Source organism: Camponotus floridanus, unplaced genomic scaffold, assembly GCF_003227725.1.
Source record: "Camponotus floridanus strain SB8 unplaced genomic scaffold, Cflo_v7.5 scaffold37, whole genome shotgun sequence".
Classification (NCBI taxonomy): domain Eukaryota; kingdom Metazoa; phylum Arthropoda; class Insecta; order Hymenoptera; family Formicidae; genus Camponotus; species Camponotus floridanus.
The window spans coordinates 58,615-81,095 of record NW_020229514.1 but is presented as its reverse complement, the minus strand read 5'-3'; the positions used below and the strand labels follow the sequence as shown (position 1 = coordinate 81,095).

At 29.0% G+C, this 22,481-nt stretch overlaps 5 protein-coding genes and 1 long non-coding RNA gene across 8 annotated transcripts; 1 reads left to right on the top strand and 5 right to left on the bottom strand.

The window, feature by feature from the left end:
- Positions 1-357: 357 nt before the first annotated feature.
- On the bottom strand, positions 358-2,376 carry LOC105247779 (odorant receptor 46a). Its single transcript, XM_025411028.1, has 5 exons — positions 1,979-2,376; positions 1,190-1,570; positions 828-1,029; positions 547-702; positions 358-458 (listed from the first exon to the last, which is right to left on the bottom strand). Exons 1-5 carry the CDS (start codon positions 2,338-2,340, stop codon positions 411-413), a joined length of 1,149 nt encoding a protein of 382 aa, XP_025266813.1. The 5' UTR covers positions 2,341-2,376; the 3' UTR covers positions 358-410.
- Positions 2,377-5,007: 2,631 nt separating this feature from the next.
- LOC109610630 (odorant receptor 46a-like) lies at positions 5,008-6,975 on the bottom strand. Its single transcript, XM_025411026.1, has 5 exons — positions 6,609-6,975; positions 5,811-6,191; positions 5,466-5,667; positions 5,184-5,339; positions 5,008-5,088 (listed from the first exon to the last, which is right to left on the bottom strand). The coding sequence occupies exons 1-5, from the start codon at positions 6,968-6,970 to the stop codon at positions 5,041-5,043; spliced, it is 1,149 nt and encodes a 382-aa protein (XP_025266811.1). The 5' UTR covers positions 6,971-6,975; the 3' UTR covers positions 5,008-5,040.
- A 2,914-nt stretch (positions 6,976-9,889) lies between these two features.
- LOC105247837 (putative odorant receptor 85d) lies at positions 9,890-11,840 on the bottom strand. Its single transcript, XM_020030152.2, has 5 exons — positions 11,470-11,840; positions 10,672-11,052; positions 10,317-10,518; positions 10,028-10,183; positions 9,890-9,937 (listed from the first exon to the last, which is right to left on the bottom strand). The coding sequence occupies exons 1-5, from the start codon at positions 11,829-11,831 to the stop codon at positions 9,890-9,892; spliced, it is 1,149 nt and encodes a 382-aa protein (XP_019885711.2). The 5' UTR covers positions 11,832-11,840.
- A 696-nt stretch (positions 11,841-12,536) lies between these two features.
- LOC105247835 (odorant receptor 46a-like) lies at positions 12,537-14,629 on the bottom strand. Its single transcript, XM_020030151.2, has 6 exons — positions 14,600-14,629; positions 14,145-14,520; positions 13,352-13,732; positions 12,967-13,168; positions 12,686-12,841; positions 12,537-12,597 (listed from the first exon to the last, which is right to left on the bottom strand). The coding sequence occupies exons 2-6, from the start codon at positions 14,504-14,506 to the stop codon at positions 12,550-12,552; spliced, it is 1,149 nt and encodes a 382-aa protein (XP_019885710.2). The 5' UTR covers positions 14,507-14,520; positions 14,600-14,629; the 3' UTR covers positions 12,537-12,549.
- A 2,487-nt stretch (positions 14,630-17,116) lies between these two features.
- On the top strand, positions 17,117-22,369 carry LOC105247831 (carboxypeptidase D). Of its 3 annotated transcripts, XM_025411050.1 has the most exons (10): positions 17,117-17,698; positions 18,135-18,370; positions 18,604-18,737; positions 19,134-19,270; positions 19,719-19,906; positions 20,205-20,234; positions 20,888-21,183; positions 21,487-21,663; positions 21,804-21,896; positions 22,130-22,321. In XM_025411050.1, exons 2-10 carry the CDS (start codon positions 18,136-18,138, stop codon positions 22,319-22,321), a joined length of 1,482 nt encoding a protein of 493 aa, XP_025266835.1. In that variant the 5' UTR covers positions 17,117-17,698; position 18,135. The 3 variants fall into 3 exon arrangements, with proteins under 3 accessions (XP_025266835.1, XP_025266836.1, XP_025266837.1); XM_025411051.1 differs by lacking the exon at positions 17,117-17,698 and having other exon boundaries at positions 18,136-18,370; positions 22,130-22,369; XM_025411052.1 differs by lacking the exons at positions 17,117-17,698; positions 20,205-20,234 and having other exon boundaries at positions 18,136-18,370.
- On the bottom strand, positions 18,296-21,775 carry LOC112638791. The gene is made up of 5 exons (XR_003123162.1): positions 21,309-21,775; positions 21,114-21,238; positions 19,023-19,296; positions 18,591-18,862; positions 18,296-18,475 (listed from the first exon to the last, which is right to left on the bottom strand). It is a non-coding gene; the product is annotated as an uncharacterized LOC112638791 (long non-coding RNA).
- Positions 22,370-22,481: the final 112 nt, after the last annotated feature.

Below are 22,481 nucleotides of genomic sequence, written 5' to 3'. Positions count from 1 at the left end.
ATCTGATCTAATAACTATTTGAAATGTTCTGAAATATTAAACGTAATATTATTTATATGAAATGCTTTCATATCATATTTCGTTGTTTCTATATATCCAGTTTGAAATTAAAAATTCATTAATAACTGCCGCCATATTAATGATTGATTACAATATGTCATTATGTTAATGATTCATTATAATATATCACTATATTAATGATTCATTATAATATATTATTATATTAATGATTTGTTTTCAATTTAGTTTATTTTCTATCTACCAATTTGAATTCTAAATAATTTGTTTTTAAAATATTAATTGTTATAATAGCTAAAAGAAGACATATCAAATTTCATATTCTGTGATGGGAAATATATTTATGATAAGTGCGCATATACATAATATATTGCAAAAGAGTAAATAAAATTTTAAGATTGTTGCAAAAGATTAAATGCAGAGTAAGATGCTTTCAAAAGCTGTAAAATAAAATTTGAAAAATTTTAGCGGAAATTAAATTTTCTTATATTATTAAATATTTAAAAAACTTGAAATTTTAATACTAACACTGCCGTAAGACTCCAAAGATAATGTCACCAAGAAGCTACTGGTAAACTTGATAGGACGTGTACTACGTTTCATAATCATCAATAGATCTTTTTGCTTATTAATTGGCATCAATATCCAATCCATTTCATATACAGCTTCACTCAATCCAGTACTCTGAAAAAATAAAAACACAATTAGAATAATGAGATCATCAGGCGAACATTTTTGGTAAAATGCTCGTAAAATACAAATTGCGCATCAATGCTATTCTTTGCTTTTTTATGCATCCTCACGACTACCTTAAGTATAACTTCGTTTCCAGCCCAACAGTAAACAAAAATTTGGACAAACATGCAAAGTACATAGATAATCAAGCTGATGATGTCTATAATTGTCACATGAGAAGATAAATGATACAGACTTGTGCACAATACCAATATGCTGGCGAAAAATTGGACAAATATCACTTGGCTGAATACCTTATTGATAATTTTGGCAAGTCTATAAATATTTTTATATTATGTTGCAAATTATATAATTAATATATACAAAATTAAAAAGATACCACAATTAATATTATGAAAAGATCAAACATTTTATTTAATATATTTAGCACAGAAAAATACGTACATAAAATAACTTTATCATCTGCTTGACGAACCTGATTATACATAGATGATGTAAAATATGTTCCGAAAATCTGTCTGTTCCATTTGAAGCATCATTCAGCGAAATGAGAGTTTTCTCTTTCTTACTGGACTTCATCATTTTTTGCAGGCGATGTTTCAAAATCTCAATTTGTGCGCATATTTGTAAGCAAAATCCCAATACTGTAGTCTCCGTCGCAACATTTACAATTGTGGCAAAAAGTGTAGCCACCAACTCTTGAATTGATGTAAGCCAAAATAAAAAGGGCGAGGTATAATCGTATGGTACCCACATTCTAAAGGGTAATTGACCCTCTAAAGTATTTAGCAAACCTCCTATTATGCCACCAGTGACAGAAAATGATGCCAGAGATGTGTACTTTATGGAATATGATCTGCATATATTTTGTGAAAACATATAATAATCAACGTATAAAAGCAGTGTATAACAGCAATGTGTTGTGTGTGTGTTTTGAAATTATATAGATTAACGATATTGTTCAATATAAAGAAAAATATGATCTTTAATTATCATTGCACACAGTACTTTAGATAACTAACACAAATCCATGAGTAAAACATTTAGATTTATAATAATTTGATAGTACACACTCTAACTTTTTGAATAACTTAAGAAAATTAATTTAGAATTTCGCATATATCTATTAAATTAAATCTCATTAATTCAATTTATTTATTTGGTTCATTATTTTATTTAATTGGTTGATAAGATATTTTTATTCGTATCTATCAATTTACATGTCACCAAGATTGTGACGTCATCATCAGTTAAATATACCAACCTGATCATACAATCGAATTTCAACTGAATGTCGTTCTCCTCTTCATTGTAAGCTTTGCAAGGTTTCTTTTGTAGAGTCTTAATCAAATTAATAAGTTCATCTCGACGTGTTATAACAGCAATTGCCTTAAATAATACACTAATAATCGAAAGAAACATTAAAGAATTCTTGGCAAAATCGTCCATGTTATCAATAACAAGGATAATATCCAGCAATTGAGTCAGCGTGAAAATTATTAGTAAATACATCGTGAAACAAGTGAGCATACTATACAGCATCTTGGAACATTTCGAAGACCACTCGATTGGTCGCCACATACCACTAATGGTATATAAAAAAAAATTAAAAGACAATATCTGCATTTTTATCTACAATTGCTGAAATATTAAAAGCGGCAGATTTTCTTTATTTATTAAAAAAGTGAATTTTAAAATATTTATTTATTAAAATATATAATTCAAGAATAATTGATTATATTTTTATCAAATTTTTTTACTATTTTTTAAAAATACTCTCATAAATCCATATTTCGCATATATTTCAAAAAGGAAAATTTCAAACTTGAATTTTAATACCACAATTGCAAATATCTTGCGGTTAATTTGCAGCAAAAACTTAAATTACATAACTTTAATTTGTAAAACGTATCTCTAAAAATGTTTAATACACAATAATGCACACGCGACCAAAGTTCGTAAGACACTAGTTAAGTATCAAGTTTTATCCCTATGCTGCTTAAAATTATTAATTTATTAATAACTGATACGACGGTATCTATCGATTCTTTACTGCCTGGTAAAATATCGAAGATATAATTATGGGGTATGTAGTTGTATGTAATTGTTTGAGGCATTGTAGGAACATTATATTTCCAGTGAAATTCAACATATTGTCGCGTTCCCAGGATTCTAAATATACATGTAATTTAAGCATATTGTACAATCCTAAATAATGACACTCATAAAGTTACAATTAAATCGATAAATGCAAAAAATATTCGTTTTTTAAAAATATATATTTTTGCTATAGGAATATTTTGGATATTGGATATAAAATGTAACATATGACATGTGGAAAATAAACATTTATTTAATTTAATACTTATATTTTAAAATATTAAACGTAATATTATTTTGTAATAATATTTTATAAAAAAATATAGCAACATGAGACGATGATATCAAAAATCACAATTCTCTTATAGCGAAAAAATCTGTCAATCGATTTTTAGTAACTTACTTGTGTTCCAAGAATTACATTAGCATGCAGCTACTCTATAGCTGTTAATTACGGCTATAAGTCGCAATGTTTATAATGACAGTCCTGTTGTTTTAAGAATAATTATATGTTTCCATAATATTGTAAATCGCCCGAGAGAATATATTCTCTCACGACATGTTTATTCCCGCTAATTCTCATCGCATATCACGCTTATTCACCTGTTTTAATTTTGCTCATTCACTATCAACGTGCCTTTCATTTTTCGTAGTTTCCTTCTTTCTTCTTTTTTTCATCTACTTTTTTTAATTATCTTTCGACTTCTGTAAATGCCATCTGTTGACCTGTCTAGCAATCTAATCGTGTACAACGAAAAGGCGTGTTCCCATCACATAAACGGAAAGAAAAAAAGAAAACTAGTATTATCGCGATAAATATGTTGTGCGAATCGTCATTTTTTACTGATTTGCATCACTCTCACAGGTAAATTTTTATGTGCGGAAAAGGATCATCGTTCTTCCAGCGTAAAAAATTGCTCTAAAATTAGTATGATCGTGTTCTGCGAAGTAATTTTTGAACATTATCTCCGATACGTTTATCGGATAATGCTTTTTTTTCTAATAAAGTTTTAACACACACTCACACACACATATATATACATATATTTGTTAAATTTGATAAATTGCATACAATATCTTAATTTAATGTTTTAATTATATCAATATAATACATTCATTTTGTACAAGTTTTCAATAAAAATAATACATTATTTAATTTTTGAATGATGTATGATAACATTTTCTTATTGAATGATAAGACCGTTCTAGCTCACAGCCAAAATTACTATTCTTTTCTTTGTGAAATGGAAAAAAAGAAAAAAAATTATTATTTTTTATAAATATCTACTAGCAATGCATTAAGATTATAAATTCCATTAACGTTCTTTTTGTGTAACAAACGTTTATGTTACAAACATCTATAACTGTGTATAAATTTGAAGCCGTCATATGTAAACTTTCATGCCGTCAAAGATATATCGATTGCCACTATATACACAAAGTATTGTGCAATATACGATTATTTAATTGTTAACATTTATAATTAATAACATATTTACTTAAAGAATAAAAAATATATATACATATATAGTTATTCTTAAAGATATATAAATATACCTTTCTATAAAAGACAGAATCTTAATGAAACATTCTTTTTTATAAACATGTTAATTTTTAGGTCTAATCAATCATTTTTGTAAATAATTGTAAAAATTATTATATATATATAAAAATTATTATATATATATATATATTTTACATATATTTTTTATATATATTTTATATATACATATATATATATATTTTATTATATATATATATATATATATATATATATTATATATATTATATATTATATATTATATATATATTATATATATATATATATTTTATTATATATATATATATATATATATATATATATTGCAAAAATCCACAAATTAAATTATAAAATATTATTAATTAAATTAATCGAATTTGTTAACTGAATAATTAATTCAATCAACATATCTTCCGAATTTTAATATTTTTATATGTTTTCTTAAAAATAAGTATAAGAAAATCTGTATTGCATTCAAAAGAGGATTTGCGACTATCTGTAAAAAACATTTGATTTCAATTTAGTTTACTTTGTACCCACCTGTGAATTCTAGATAATTTGTTTTTAAAATATTAATTGCTATAATAATAATAGCTAAAAAAAGATACATCAAAATTCTATGATGAGGAATATATTTATGATAAATACGCATACACATTATGTATTGTAAAAGGATAAATAACACTTTAGAATTGTCGCAAAAAATTAAATGCAGCATAAGACGCCTTTAAAAGCTGTAAAATAAAATTTGGAAAATTTTAGTGAAAATTTAAAAAAAATTGATGCGAAATATAAAAATATAAAAAAGACTTGAAATTTTAATGCGAACATTGACGTAAGACTCCAAGGATAATGTCACCAAGAAGCTACTGGTAAATATGATAGGACGTGTACTACGTTTCATAATTATTAATAGATCTTTTTGCTTATTAATAGGCATCGATATCCAATCCATTTCATATACAGCGTCACTCAATCCAGTACTCTGAAGAAATGAAAACACAATTAGAATAATGAGATGATCAGCTGAAAAATGTTTGTGAAAAGCTTATAAAATATAATTTTGCGCATCAATGCTATTCTTTGCTTTTTTATGCATCCTCACGACTACCTTAAGTATAACTTCGTTTCCAGCCCAACAGTAAATAAAAATTTGGACAAACATGCAAAGTACATAGATAATCAAACTGATGATGTCTATAATTATCACATGAGAATATAAATAATACAGACTTATGCACAACACCAATATGCTGACGAAAAATTGGATAAAGATCACTTGGCTGAATACCTTGTTGATCATTTTGGCAAGTCTGTAAATATTTTCATTATGTTTGCAAGTTATATAATTAATATGTACAACATTAATAGAGTACCGCAACAATATCATAAATCATCAAACATTATTTAATAGAACGATAAATATATAAAATAACTTTATTATTTGTTGACGAACCTGATTATACACAGGTGATGTAAAATACATTCCGACAATCTATATGTTTCATTTGACTCATCATTCAATGAAATTTTAGAGGTTTCTTTCTCATTCGACTTTACCATTCTCTGCAGACGATATTTCAAAATCTCAATTTGTGCGCATATTTGTAAGCAAAAACCCAATACCGTAGTTTCCGTTGCGAGGTTTACAAATGTGGCAAAAATTACAGCCACAATCATTTGAATTGATGTAAACCAAAGTAAAAAGGGCGAGGTATAATCGTATGGTACCCACATCCTAAAGGGTAATTGACCCTCTAAAATTTGGTGCAGCCCTTTTATTATGCCACCAATGACAGAAAGCAAACACATAGATGCGTACTTTATGGAATATGATCTGTATATATTTTGTGAAAACATATAATAATTAATGTATAATAGCAATACACGAGAGCAGCGTATATTGTGTGCATATGTGGTTTGGAATTATATAGATTAACGACACTGTACAGTAAAAAAAGATATTATCTTTATTATCATTGTATATGGTACTTTAGATAATTATTTGTAACACAAATGCATGAGCAAAATATTTAGATTATTATAATAATTTAATAGTACACATTCCAATTTTTTGAATAACTTAAGAAAATTAATTTAGAATTTTGTATATATTTATTAAATTAAATGTCATTAGTCCAACTTATTTCGTTTGTCATTTAATTTAATTGATTGATAAAATATTTATTTATATCTGCCAATTTACACGTCGACAAAATTATGACATAATTGACAGTTGTATCAATAAATATACCTGATCGTACAATCGAATTTCATCTGGATATTACTCTCTTCTTCAGTGTACACTTTGCAAGGTTTCTTTTGTAATGTATCGATTAAATTGGCAATTTCATCGCGATGTGTTATAACAGCCGTTGCTTTAAATAATACACTGACAGTCGAAAGTAACAGTAAAGAAGTCGTAGCAAAATCATCTATGTTTTCAATAACAAGAATAATATCCAGCAATTGAGTCAGCGTGAAAATTATTAATAAATACATCGTGAAACAAGTGAGCATACTATATAACATTTTAGAACATTTCGAAGACCACTCGATTGGTCGCCACATACCACTAATGGTATATAAAAAAAAGTTGAAAGAGAGTATCTTCATCTTTGTCTACAATTGTTGCAATATTAGCAGCGACTATAATAAAAGCCACAGATTTTCTTTATTTGCGAAAAAAGGCAGTTTTGATATATTTAACTCTCTATTAAGATATATAATAAAAAAATAATTGATATGTTTATTAAACTTTTTTAGACCATTCTTTAAAAATATATTTTTATAAATCTATGTTTTACGTATATATTTTTTACAATAAAATTTCAAGCATTAATTCAACAACACATTTACAAGTATCTTGTGAATATTTACAGCAAAATAATTAAATGGCACAATCTCAATTTGTACGTATCTGCAAAAATAATAAATATACAATAATGCATACGTGACAAAGATTCGTAAGACACTAGTAAAATGTTTTCGTATCGCATTTCGTTGTCTTTATATATCCAGCTTAAAATTAATAATTCATTAATAATTGCCGGCGTATTAACGCCGATTCATTAAAATATATCATTATGTTAAAGGTTCATTGATGATAGTGCTTTATCTTTATCACTAGACGATTAAATTAACGATTTAATTATAAGGTAATAGTAGTTTGTGATACATTTAAGATATGGTAGAACAAAATTAAACTTTCATCTGATCTAATAACTATTTGAAATGTTCTGAAATATTAAACGTAATATTATTTATACATAATAATATTTTACAAAAAATATGGCAATGTGAGATGATGATAAAAAAAATTACAATTCTTTTATAGAACAGAAAGCTCAATTGATTTTTAGTGATGTTTATTCTCGCTAATTCTGAAAAGTTTATTGAAAATAAGTAAACGGCACGTGTATGACAATTCTCTCCACGTACTACAGTTATTCATCTGTTTTAATTCTGCTCGCTCACTTCTAGAGTGTTTCTTATCTTCCGTAGTTTACTTCTTCCTTACGTTTTTCATCTCCTTTTTTTAATTATTTTTCGATTTCTGCAAATGCCGTCTGCTGTCCTGTCTAATGTAATCGTATACAACGAAAATTACGAGTTCCCATCATCAGCACTGGCCATCGCATAAACGCTAGGAAAGAATTCGTCGCGAAAAATTTATTGTGCAAATCGTCATTTTTATTAATTTCAATCACTCTTACAGGTGAATTTTTGTAAGCGAAAAAAGAGATCGTTCATTCAGTGTAAAAAATTGCTCCAAAATTAGTATGATTATGTTCTGCGAAATGACTTTCGAATGTTTATCACTGATATGTTTATCAGGTAATTCATATTTTTCTAATAAAGTTTCAAGATAAAGATATGTGTGTATATATATATATATATATATATATATATATATATATATTTGTTGATATTTGATAAATTGCATGCAACACAATTAATTTAATATTCTAAACAGGGTTGGCAAAAAATTTGTTTTTTTTTATTTTAAACAAAAACATTTTTAAATACATATAAAGCCTAATTCCTTTCAATTTAGTAAAATGTAAAGTCAGCCAATATCTTCTAAGTAATCTTTATTGTATTGATTATTATTTATTATCTAAAAATAAATATTCTGCTAAAATAATACCCTAATCTTATTATTTTTATTTTATTATTTATATTTTTATATCTATATGTTACATAAATATCGATAAAAAACTAAAAACTAAACAAAAACTATTTTCTAACATACACATCTGTAAGTTTTTGTTTGTTTTTTTATTTTTTTTACAATTTTTTTTCCAAATAATCATATGTTTTATTTGCGATATTTTAAACAGTTCTGAACAATAATTTGAAACTGTTTAAAACAAAAATGTTTAAAACAGTGTCCACTTGTTAATCATACAGTTTTAAACACATTGTTTAAAACATGTCAACCCTGATTCTAAATACATTAATTTAACACATTCATTTTTTATAAGTTTTTAATGAAAATGATGCATTATTTAATTGATATTTAGGACAGCATTTTTTTATTACGATGTTGACTGTGCTGACCCACAGCCAAAATTATTTTCGTTCCAAAATAATTTTGAATAAAAGGAAAGATGACGTTATTATTTTTAAGTATCTATTAGCAATAAATTCGAATTCCGTTAACGTACCGTTTATGTAAGATTACAAGCAGCTATAACTACGTGTAGATCTGAAACTATCATGATAATGTAAACTTTCATGCCATCAGAATACATCGATTGCCACTATATAGTATGTAGTCTACTGTGCAATATATGATTATTTAATTGTTAATTTAATAAGACATCATCAGAGACATTATTATTTATTTAAAGAATAAAAATAATATACACATATATACTTATTATATATAATTATAATATCTTTCGATAAAAGATATGAAATACATTATAACTATATAGAATAACTGTATATGTTATATATTTTTTATTCTTCAAATACATGATATTGTTTCTGAATCTTAATAAACTTCTTTTTGTAATCATTTTAAGAATTTTTAAATCTTATCAATAATTCTTGCAAATAATTTTCAAAATTATTAAATATACTGTAAAAATCTACAAAAAAATCCAAAGATAATCCACAAATTAAATCACAAAATATTATTAAGTTGATTATATTAAATTAAATTAACATAATTTAACATCATTTATTAACATAATTTAACATTATTTATTAACTAAATTATACTAGATGAATTAAAATATCTTCCGAAATTATATGTTTTTACATGTCTTTCTTAAAAATGATGTATAAAAAAATCTGTATTGCAAATCTGTATTTAAATAAAGTATTTCGTAAATAATTGTAAAAAGCCTTTGATTTCAATTTAGTTTATTTTGTATACCAATTTATGAATTCTAAATAATTTATTTTTAAAATATAACATAATTATTACAATAGAAGAAGATATAAAAAAATCAAATTTCATATTCTGATGAGGAATATATTTATGATAAATATGCATACACATAATATATTGTAAATAACATTTTAGGATTGTCGCAAAAGGTTAAATGCAGAGTAAGATGCTTTCAAAAGCTGTAAAATAAAATTTGAAAAATTTTAGTGGAAATTAAACAAAAATTGATGTCATAAAATATAAAAAAAACTTGAAATTTTAATACCAACATTGCCGTAAGACTCCAAAGATAACGTCACCAAGAAGCTACTGGTAAATTTGATAGGACGTGTACTACGCTTCATAATCATCAATAGATCTTTTTGCTTATTAATTGGCATCAATATCCAATCCATTTCATATACAGCTTCACTTAATCCAGTACTCTAAAGAAATAAAAATACAATTAGAATAATGAGATGATCATCAACTGAACAATTTTGGTGAAAAAATTATAAAATATAATTTTGCGCAACAATGCCATTCTTTGTTTGTCATTTTATGCATCCTCATGACTACCTTAAGTATAACTTCATTTCCAGCCCAACAATAAACAAAAATTTGGACAAACATACAAAGTAAATAGATAACGAAACTGATGATTTCTATAATTGCCTCATGAGAAGATAAATGATACAGACTTGTGCACAACACTAATATGCTGGCGAAAAATTGGAAAAAGATCACTTGGCTGAATACCTTGTTGATCATTTTGGCAAGTCTGTAATATTTTCATATTATGTGTGTTGTAAGTTATGTAATTAATATGTACAAAATTAATAAAGTAATACAACAATATTATAAATACATCAAACACTATTTAATATAAACATAAATACATATATAAAATAACTTTATTATTTGTTTGACGAACCTGATTATACACAGGTGATGTAAAATATATTCCGACAATTTACCTATTTCATTTGATTCATCATTTAATGAAATTCTGGAGGTTTTCTTCTCACTGGATTTCATCATTCTCTGCAGACGATGTTTCAAAATCTCAATTTGTGCGCATATTTGTAAGCAAAAACCCAATACCGTAGTTTCCGTTGCGAGATTTACAAATGTGGCAAAAATTACAGCCACAAACGTTTGAATTGATGTAAACCAAAGTAAAAAGGGCCAGGTATAATCGTATGGTACCCACATCCTAAAGGGTAATTGACCCTCTAAAATTTGGAGCAGTCCTCTTATTATGCCACCAGTGACAGAAAGCAATGTCAGAGATGTGTACTTTATGGAATATGATCTGTATATATTTTGTGAAAACATATAATAATTAATGTATAATAACAATACACGAGAGCAGTATGTATTGTGGGCATATGTGTTTTGAAATTATATAGATTAACGATACTGTACAGTAAAAAAAGATATCATCTTTATTATCATTGTATATGGTACTTTAGATAATTATTTGTAACACAAATGCATGAGCAAAATATTTAGATTATTATAATAATTTAATAGTACACATTCCAATTTTTTGAATAACTTAAGAAAATTAATTTAGAATTTTGCATATATTTATTAAATTAAATGTCATTAGTCCAACTTATTTCGTTTGTTATTTAATTTAATTGATTGATAAAATATTTATTTATATCTGCCAATTTACACGTCGATAAAATTGTGGCATAATTGACAGTTGTATCAATAAATATACCTGATCGTACAATCGAATTTCATTTGGATATTACTCTCTTCTTTAGTGTATACTTTGCAAGGTTTCTTCTGTAATGTATCGATTAAATTGGCAATTTCATCGCGATGTGTTATAACAGCTGTTGCCTTAAATAATACACTGACAGTCGAAAGTAACAGTAAAGAAGTTGTAGCAAAATCATCTACGTTTTCAATAACAAGAATAATATCCAGCAATTGAGTCAGCGTGAAAATTATTAATAAATACATCGTGAAACAAGTGAGCATACTATATAACATTTTAGAACATTTCGAAGACCACTCGATTGGTCGCCACATACCACTAATGGTATATAAAAAAAAGTTGAAAGAGAGTATCTTCATCTTTGTCTACAATTGTTGCAATATTAGTAGCGACTATAATAAATGCCACAGATTTTCTTTATTTGCGAAAAAAGCAGTTTTGATATATTTAACTCCCTATTAAGATATATAATCAAGAAATAATTGATATTTTTATTAAACTGTTTTAGACCATTCTTTAAAAATATTTTTATAAATCTATGTTTTACGTATATATTTTGTACAGAAAAACATTTCAAACATTAATTGAACAACATATTTGCAAGTACCTTGTGGTTAATATTTATAGCAAAAAAAATTAAATTGCACAACTTCAAGTTGTATGTATCTGTAAAAATGATAAATATACAATAATGCATTCGTCATCAACGTTCATAAGGCACTAATGAAATGTTTTCATATCATATTTCGTTGTCTCTATATATCCAGTTTGAAATTAAAAATTCATTAATAACTGTCGCCATATTAATGATTGATTATAATATGTCATTATGTTAATGATTCATTATAATATATCACTATATTAATGATTCATTATAATACATTATTATATTAATGATTTGTTTTCAATTTAGTTTATTTTCTATCTATCAATTTGAATTCTAAATAATTTGTTTTTAAAATATTAATTGTTATAATAGCTAAAAGAAAACATATCAAATTTCATATTCTGTGATGAGAAATATATTTATGATAAGTGCGCATATACATGATATATTGCAAAAGAGTAAATAAAATTTTAAGATTGTTGCAAAAGATTAAATGCAGAGTAAGATGCTTTCAAAAGCTGTAAAATAAAATTTGAAAAATTTTAGCGGAAATTAAATTTTCTTATATTATTAAATATTTAAAATACTTGAAATTTTAATACTAACACTGCCGTAAGACTCCAAAGATAATGTCACCAAGAAGCTACTGGTAAACTTGATAGGACGTGTACTACGTTTCATAATCATCAATAGATCTTTTTGCTTATTAATTGGCATCAATATCCAATCCATTTCATATACAGCTTCACTCAATTCAGTACTCTGAAAAAATAAAAACACAATTAGAATAATGAGATCATCAGGTGAACATTTTTGGTAAAATGCTCGTAAAATACAAATTGCGCATCAATGCTATTCTTTGCTTTTTTATGCATCCTCACGACTACCTTAAGTATAACTTCGTTTCCAGCCCAACAGTAAACAAAAATTTGGACAAACATGCAAAGTACATAGATAATCAAGCTGATGATGTCTATAATTGTCACATGAGAAGATAAATGATACAGACTTGTGCACAATACCAATATGCTGGCGAAAAATTGGACAAATATCACTTGGCTGAATACCTTATTGATAATTTTGGCAAGTCTATAAATATTTTTATATTATGTTGCAATTTATATAATTAATATACATAAATTTATATAATTAATATATATAAAATTAAAAAGATACCACAATTAATATTATGAAAAAATCGAACATTTTATTTAATATATTTAGCACAGAAAAATACGTACGTAAAATAACTTTATCATCTGCTTGACGAACCTGATTATACATAGATGATGTAAAATATGTTCCGAAAATCTGTCTGTTCCATTTGATGCATCATTCAGCGAAATGAGAGTTTCCTCTTTCTTACTGGACTTCATCATTTTTTGCAGGCGATGTTTTAAAATCTCAATTTGTGCGCATATTTGTAAGCAAAATCCCAATACTGTAGTCTCCGTCGCAACATTTACAATTGTGCCAAAAATTGTAGCTACCAACTCTTGAATTGATGTAAGCCAAAATAAAAAGGGCGAGGTATAATCGTATGGTACCCACATCCTAAAGGGTAATTGACCCTCTAAAGTATTTAGCAAACCTCCTATTATGCCACCAGTGACAGAAAATGATGCCAGAGATGTGTACTTTATGGAATATGATCTGCATACATTTTGTGAAAACATATAATAATCAACGTATAAAAGCAGTGTATAACAGCAATGTGTTGTGTGTGTGTTTTGAAATTATATAAATTAACGATATTGCTCAGTAAATATAAAGAAAAATATAATCTTTGATTATCATTGCACACAGTACTTCAGATAACTAACACAAATCCATGAGTAAAACATTTAGATTTTTATAATAATTTGATAGTACACACTCTAACTTTTTGAATAACTTAAGAAAATTAATTTAAAATTTCGCATATATCTATTAAATTAAATCTCTTTAATTCAATTTACTTATTTGGTTCATTATTTTATTTAATTGGTTGATAAGATATTTATTCGTATCTATCAATTTACATGTCACCAAGATTGTGACCTCATCATTAGTTAAATATACCCACCTGATCATACAATCGAATTTCAACTGAATGTCGCTCTCCTCTTCATTGTAAGCTTTGCAAGGTTTTTTTTGTAGAGTTTCGATCAAATTGATAAGTTCATCTCGACGTGTTATAACAGCAATTGCTTTAAATAATACACAAACAATCGAAAGAAACATTAAAGAATTCTTGGCGAAATCGTCCACGTTATCGATAACAAGGATAATATTCAGCAATTGAGTCAGCATTAGAATTACTAATAGACACATCGTGAAGCAAGTGAGCATACTATACAGCATTTTAGAACATTTCGAAGACCATTCGATTGGTCGCCACATACCACTAATGGTATACAAAAATAAATTAAGAGAGAGTGTCTGCATTTTGCCTACATTTGCTGCAATATTAGCAACAACTATAATAAAAGCCATAAATTTCCTTCATTTGCTAAAAAATACAATTTTAAAATATTTAACTCTATTAAGATGTATTAAGATGATATTTATCATTTTTACAGATACAAATTGAAGTTGTGTAATTTAATTTTTTTTGCTGTAAATATAAACCACACGATATTTGCAAATATGTTGTTGAACTAATGCTTGAAATTTTACTGCAGAATAAAAATATATAGGTAAAACATAGATTTATAAAAATATTTTTAAAGAATGATCTAAAAAAATTTGATAAAAATATTAATTATTTTTTGAATGCATACGTGATCAAGATTCGTAAGGTACTAGTTCAGTGTTTTCGTATTATATTTCGTTGTCTCTATATCCAGCTTAAAATTAATTATTCATTAATAATTGCCGCCGTATTATTGATTCGTTAATAGCTGTCGTGTACTTTATCACTGGTAAGATATCGACGACTTAATTATAAGGTATTATAGTTTGTGATACATTTGAGGGATGTTATATTTGCTTTGCAGTGAATTCTAACATATTGTCGCGTTCTAAGGAAACGAAATATACTTGTATTTAAATGCATTGCATAATTCTAAATAATAGCAACACGAGTCCTCAATTGGATCAATAAATGCAATATTTGTTGCAATATTTTTAAAAGTACTTCTTTATGCAGCAGAAATATCTAGATACTGGATATAGTATGACATATAATGTAGAGCGAAATTAAACTTTCATCTAATTTGATAACTATATTTTGAAATATTTAATATAATATGATTTTGTAATAACATTTTATAAAAAATATGAGAACATGAGATGATGATATCAAGAATCACAATTCTTTTATAGAGGAGGTGCCAATCGATTTTCAATGACGTTTGTTTCAAAAATTTACATTATTCTGTTGTTAATTACGGCTTTAAATCGCGATGTTTGTAATGACAGCTCTCTCGTTTTAACTATAGTCATATGTTTCCGTAAGATTTATATCCGCTTTCTGAAAATTTATTTATTCCAGATTAATTTTCTGAAAATTTATTTATTCCAGATTAATGAACGAGACGTATGCAAGAGGTTCCCTGCGCGTTTATTTCATCCAAATTCCATCATTGAACTTTAACTTATACACGTTCCCGTTCTGTATGATCCGTTATGAAAGAGATCGCCTTCGGAGGAGATGATTTTTTTTTTCTCGTTTCAAGGTAAATCGTCGACCGTGAGCGAAATCTACCTTGGAAAACGCACCAAGTTCTCGGACTTCCTCTCCGTCTCCGCGCCGTCCTCTCAATCTCTGTCCCCCACCTCTCTCATTTCACTCGCTACATCACATTCGCGCGCCTCGGTGACACACTTCTGGCTGAACTTTTTTTTTTCGACGTGTTTCACCTTCCTTCCACGGGTTCAACGATCCATCCGAAACCGTGATCCGTGCCTCGGTCATGAATAGGGAGAGAAGAGGGGTCGGGCACCGCTAGTAGGACACCGTCCTCAATAACTCGTCGAAAGTACGTGGTGATGGTGGTGGTGAACATCGGTGATCTTACGAATGTTCTATCGACCTGTATATCATAGCTGTATTGGTGTCTCAGATGGACGCGGGCAGGCTCATTATATTCGAAAATATATAGCGTCCGGAGCTGACGCGAATGCCTCCCCGTTCTCCTCCCCGTGGCAGCGGGGGCGGAGGATGGGTCCGTGCGCCAAACATCAAGAACGAAAACCTCTTCACCTCAATTAACACCGGTAGCGCTGGTGAACGATAGTAGAGTGTGCGGTAACGGTAATAGTAGTAGTGATTCGTAACTGGTAGCCGCGCACGCGAGTTGATATATACATATGTACTTGTCCTCTTTAATATGTAAAGTGACGCTAGTCTTAATAAAGACAACTTTATCAGTAAATAATTCGCTTTATATCACTTATATTATACAAAACAATAATTTATAATTAAAATATCATCTAATATATATATATATATATATATATATATATATATATATATGTCTGGGAAGAAATTTCTTCATTATTTGTATAAACAAATATAGCAATCTAATACAACAATTAATCTAATATAACATCGATTTAAAATAAATATTAGTAGTGCAATTAAGCGATGTTGTTATGGGTCGCTGCTCCGCTAAATTTAGACGTCTATTTATTAACGTTATATTAAAAGAATCATTTTTTATAGACCCGTCTGTAATTGTCGAAAATTTCCCTTTTTACGGATTTCGAGCGTTTCGGGCTTTATCTCGTCGCATCACGGTACAAAACTTCCTGTGTTACGTTTACGCAAAAGATCTCCAGAGATATCGCGCTTATTAATGTGTGTGCGTGTGCATGTATGCTAAATGCGTGCATGAAATATAACAATTCGCGGCGATACGCCCGACGGGCTGCTCATTGTGCGCTCGTTGACGTTGTGGTAGAATGCCGAGATGAGACGGGTAAACGGGCTGTCTCCTAGCTAGCTGGTACACATTGTGCCAGTGGTTGGTCTACAACAGAGAGAGAGCAGACAGCGGTGCAGATACCGGTGACGGAGGAAGTGGGCTTCATTAGTAGCGGTGGTGGCGTCGGCGGTGGTGGTGGTGGTTTGCTGGTGCTGGTCTACCGGTATACTGGTGGTGGTATAGTGAGTGCACGGCATATTTCGCTTCTCTTTGTAAGAGTTCTCAGTATCTCGCTGCTACTCTCACGCAGGCGAGAGAGGCGGCTAACACCTTCCTCCTACGTTCGGACGTCAACTGTCAACCGTCCGCGCGCGGACCTCATTCTCGTTCACTGTCGGCGCGTTCCTCTTCTTTCGTGATTTCCTTCTTTCTTCTTTTTTTTCTTTCCATCTCTTTATTTTTTATCCCCTCGACTTCCGCCAAATGCCGTCTATCTTGTTCGCTAACGTGATCGCGTACGACGAAAAGTGCGTGTCCTCGTCATCAGCGCCAACCACCACGTAAACGGCCAGGAGAGAAAAAAGAAGATCATCGCGAGAAGCTCGTTGTGCGAATTCATTTTCACTGCCCTGTGTCGCTCTCACGGATAAATTTCTGCGTGCGCGAACACAGAAGAGAAGATCGTTCCTTGCGTCCAAAAGATTACTTCAAAGCTAGTGCGATCGTGTTCAGCGACTTTTACAAACGTTTATCACTACTAAACTATCAGGTAATGCAAATTTTTCTAGTAAAATTTTAAGATCAAAATTTATACATTTAAAAGAAAATATTTGTTAATATTTTGAATTGCATGCAACAAACTGCAAAATATCAATTTAAGCTTTAAAACATATAATATAATAGTATCTCCATTTTTTTATAGTGAATTTTTTTTTTTCGATGAAAATAATACATTATTTAATTTTTGAATGATGTAATGTAAACAAGAGCATTTTCTTCTTGTATTTATTTTTCTATATAATTCTTACTTATTTGCATGAGTATATTCTAATATTATATATATATTTTTTTTTATTATTTATATTCATTCATATTCTATTAAATTAGAAAGCAAATGAAAGATGATTATTCTTAATTGCACCTCTTACATGTCTATTTTATTACAAATTACTTACAAATTTATATTACATTTACAATACTTGCAGAATGTATCGCGTGCTACTTTTTCTCATCTCAATCTATGGAACCATTAATGGAATGCAATTACCTAGTAAAGGAGATTTACCTCGTCAATATCATCCGCGTTTCTTAATGTACGAGGAACCATATAACATTGAATTCAAGTATCACAATTATGAGCAGATGAGCCGCTTTCTTCGCGCGACATCCCTTCGATTTCAAAATCTCACCGCTCTGTACTCGATAGGAAAGTCGGTGAAAGGTACGAATTCTCTTATATGCATAAAAGAATGCGGTGTGAATACATCGTTCAGAGATAAAACACTTATATCGCATCGATTTTTTGATAAAAAGAGAACAGCACATCCTGGAAAAAATATTTTAAAATTTAAATATCTCAAAACTTATAAATATTTCATGTACAATTTTATATTTAAAGTTAAAAAAAAGAATAAAGAATATTTTTATCTCAAGCGACATACTCTCTCGTGCCAGGTCGTGATCTATGGGTAATGGTCGTGTCGTCATCACCTTACGAGCACATGATCGGGAAGCCCGATGTAAAGTATATCGCTAACATACACGGAAACGAAGCTGTGGGACGCGAGTTAATGCTACATCTCATTCATGTATGTAATTAAGAGGCGTTGGAATTTCCATATCACGTTACTTGCAATGACGTGATACGAATTACTTGCAAACACGTGTATATGCAGCACGTATATTTTTCCACCAGATCATTGTGTACAATATTCTGTAAAGATAATAGAGATTTATATATACTCGAATAAAATTTTATCTAATATTGTGCGCAGGATAATTGTACTCTAACAATACGATATAATAATGCATTAATAAAAAGCTAACAATTTTTGAACATTTATAATATAATATATAATAATAATATTAGTTACCTTAAAATTAATAATAATATTGACAATATTAATAATCTATTTTTATTCGACAAACAAATGACACAAATATTTTTTTGGATATAATTCTATTCTCTCTTTTCTTCCTTTTAGTCCCTCGTAACATCGTATGGATCAGATGCATATATTACGTGGTTATTGGATAATACAAGGATTCATATTCTGCCGTCAATGAATCCTGATGGCTTTGAAGTTTCTAAAGAAGGACGCTGCGACGGTGGTCAAGGCAGGTTAGATATTTGCATCGTTTTTTAATCTGTTTTCAATTTGAATTGATGTGAAACTTAAGTAATCAATCAAAAAAATATTCGTATATATTATATAATATTATATATATATATATATATATATATATATATATATTAAAAAATTATAACAAATAATATTTTTCTTATAGATATATAAAGATGAATTATGTTTTTCATAAATTATATGTATGCGTGAGTGAGTACATTTGTGTGACTATGACTCTTCTTCAACGATTCCTCTGCAAAAGTTTTTAAATTTGCATAAAAATTCTCCGCTTAATGTTTCGAAACTTAAAATAACTTTAAAATAGCTACCTTATATTCAGAACTCGTCGACATATCGAGCGGTTTCGTTTCCGTTGAAGACGATTCATTTGTGACGCGATGAGAAAGATAAAAAATATTTCTCTTGTAATCTACAATTTGATAGGTATAACGCGCGTGGCTTCGATTTAAATCGCAACTTCCCGGACTACTTTAAACAGAACAACAAAAAGAGTCAGCCGGAGACCGAAGCTGTCAAGGAATGGGTCTCGAAGATTCAGTTCGTGCTGTCGGGCAGTTTACACGGCGGTGCTCTCGTAGCCAGTTACCCCTTCGACAATACCCCAAATTCGCGTAAGTTGAAAATTTCTTGTCGATCTTTGTGCGATCATTATGTACGCCGAGCTAAGTTAAAATGATCGGGTGGCGCGATCGTCCACAGCCACAAAATTATCGTATTTATTCTCTTTGCGAAATAATTTTGAAAAAAAAAAAATAAGGCGTTACTATTTTTTACGAGTGGCTTCCAGCAACGCATTTCGATTCCGAATTCCGTTAACGTTCCGTTTATGTAAGATTACAGACAGCTATGACTATAACTGCGCGTAGCTCTGAAGCTGTCATGATATTATGTAAACTTTCATGCCGTCAGGAATATGTCGATCAGCGCCACTATGTGCAGGTATTGTGCAATATATGATTACTTAATTGTTAATTGCGTTCAATGATCAACGACATTATCATCTACTTCCGGAAAAAATATAATTATTCTTTCTTATCTTATAAAATCTTTGATATCTTTCGATAAAGCATTGGCTCACAGCTATGATTCATCACAGCTATGAAAAAAGTAAATGATAAAGTCTACGATTTCATGCTGGAATTTGTAGAAGAATAATAGAAAATAGAAAGAATAGAAACTGTAGAAAAAATAGAATAGAAGAAATTAAGTTTCCACTAGCTCGCGATAAACTATACGCCAAATATGTGAAAATGAAACATAATGAAAATGGATGTTCTGATTATACGCTTCTGGCATAAAATGCATGTTCTTGTACGGCCTGACTCTAGCAAGAAAAAAAGGATGGAACGAGATGGTTAATTTACAGCGATAAAAAGAAGATGATCGTGTAAGAATAAAGCTATTCGCGCTTCGAGACGCTAGTCTCATGTCAAAAAAAAGATAATTTTGAAAATTTAAACGAAAGGTAGAATGAATATCCCAAGTTTCAAAAAACAGTCTGTAAATTACACGAATCATCTTCGGGATGTCAGAGATGGATGATGGCTCTATCATTTATGCAAAACAGTAACAGTCTCACGTAAAGAGAACAGTGTTTCAGAGTTTCACGGCGACGCCAAGTATCTCGCCGGACGACGATGTGTTTCAACATTTATCGTTGACGTACTCTCGAAACCACGGATCTATGTATCAAGGATTACCGTGCTCGCCATCCCAGCCCGCATTTAAACGCGGAATTACTAACGGCGCCGAGTGGTACCCGCTTACCGGTGGAATGCAAGACTTTAACTATGTATGGAACGGATGTATGGAAATTACCTTGGAACTTTCTTGCTGCAAATATCCGCCGGCCTCGGATTTGCCACATTATTGGGAGGAAAATCGAGCGGTGAGTCTCGCGAAATACATTTAAAAAAACTTTGCAAGAGATTTCACATATCCTCCTATAAAAATTTTGTAAGATATAAATCTCTTTTTTAAGATTTTACATTTAATTAGAAAAACAAAATTTACCTCAATTTATCATTCTGTTGTAAATCTGCTCAAGTCAAGTCTGTTATTACAAATAATGCTTCAGATGATGACTCAATGATTTTTTAATTACGTCACCGATGTAACAAGATAAAGGAATAATTTGGTTGAGATCCGTGAAATTTATCAGTGCGTATAATGTTCTCCGTTGTTTTTTTAGTCTTTAATCAAGTTCTTGGCAGAAGTTCATAGAGGTGTTCATGGTTTCGTTGTCGATGAAAATGGTAATCCCATTGAGAGAGCGACGGTTAAAGTAAAATCACGAGACGTCAGCTTTTCGACAACCAAGTATGGCGAATTTTGGAGAATCCTATTACCTGGCGTTTACAAATTAGAGGTACGTTGCAGAATATAATCCTTCAAATGTAGCGATTATCTTATCACTCTACTAATAAAATTAATAATAAAATTAGAAATTCGTTAAAAGTGTTACTTATTACATCATTTTAAATGGTATATTTACTTTTTGTACATCAGGTATTCTCAAACGGATATATACCTCGTGAGATTGAATTTGTAGTAATCGAGCAGCATCCGACGCTCCTCAATGTTACGCTTTATTCAGTAAAGGTAAGCAATGTCAAATAGCACACAAATACAAATAAGAACGATATATTTGCGCATTTTTTTCTTAACATATATCCGAAACTGTTTTTTATACTCAGGAGCTTTAAAATTTATTTTAAAATTTATTTTATCATAAAAGATTAATTATGGAGTCTACCATCAATCAATGACATATATTCCTCAATCGCTTTTATATTTTATAAAATACATTAAAATTCTTTATATATTCGAAACAGAGACAGTACAATGATGAAAATGGATCTATTTTATATACCGGAAATACTGGCGGAAGGCCTTATCCTCATCGAGAACATACGCTGCCCTTTCGACCACAATCGGGAGTTAATACCGCAGCCGATGTCAACAGCGGTATCTTCTCATCTATCAGTAACGGATTTAACACTTTTGTGACTAACCTTTTCGGATAATCTCATGAAATATGTTGCACGCGAAAAAAGATAAATATATTTAATTATTTATTTCTTATATATATATATATATATATATATATATATATATAGAATAAATATATATATAGAATAAATATATATATATGTTATATTTATATATATATATATCTATATATAT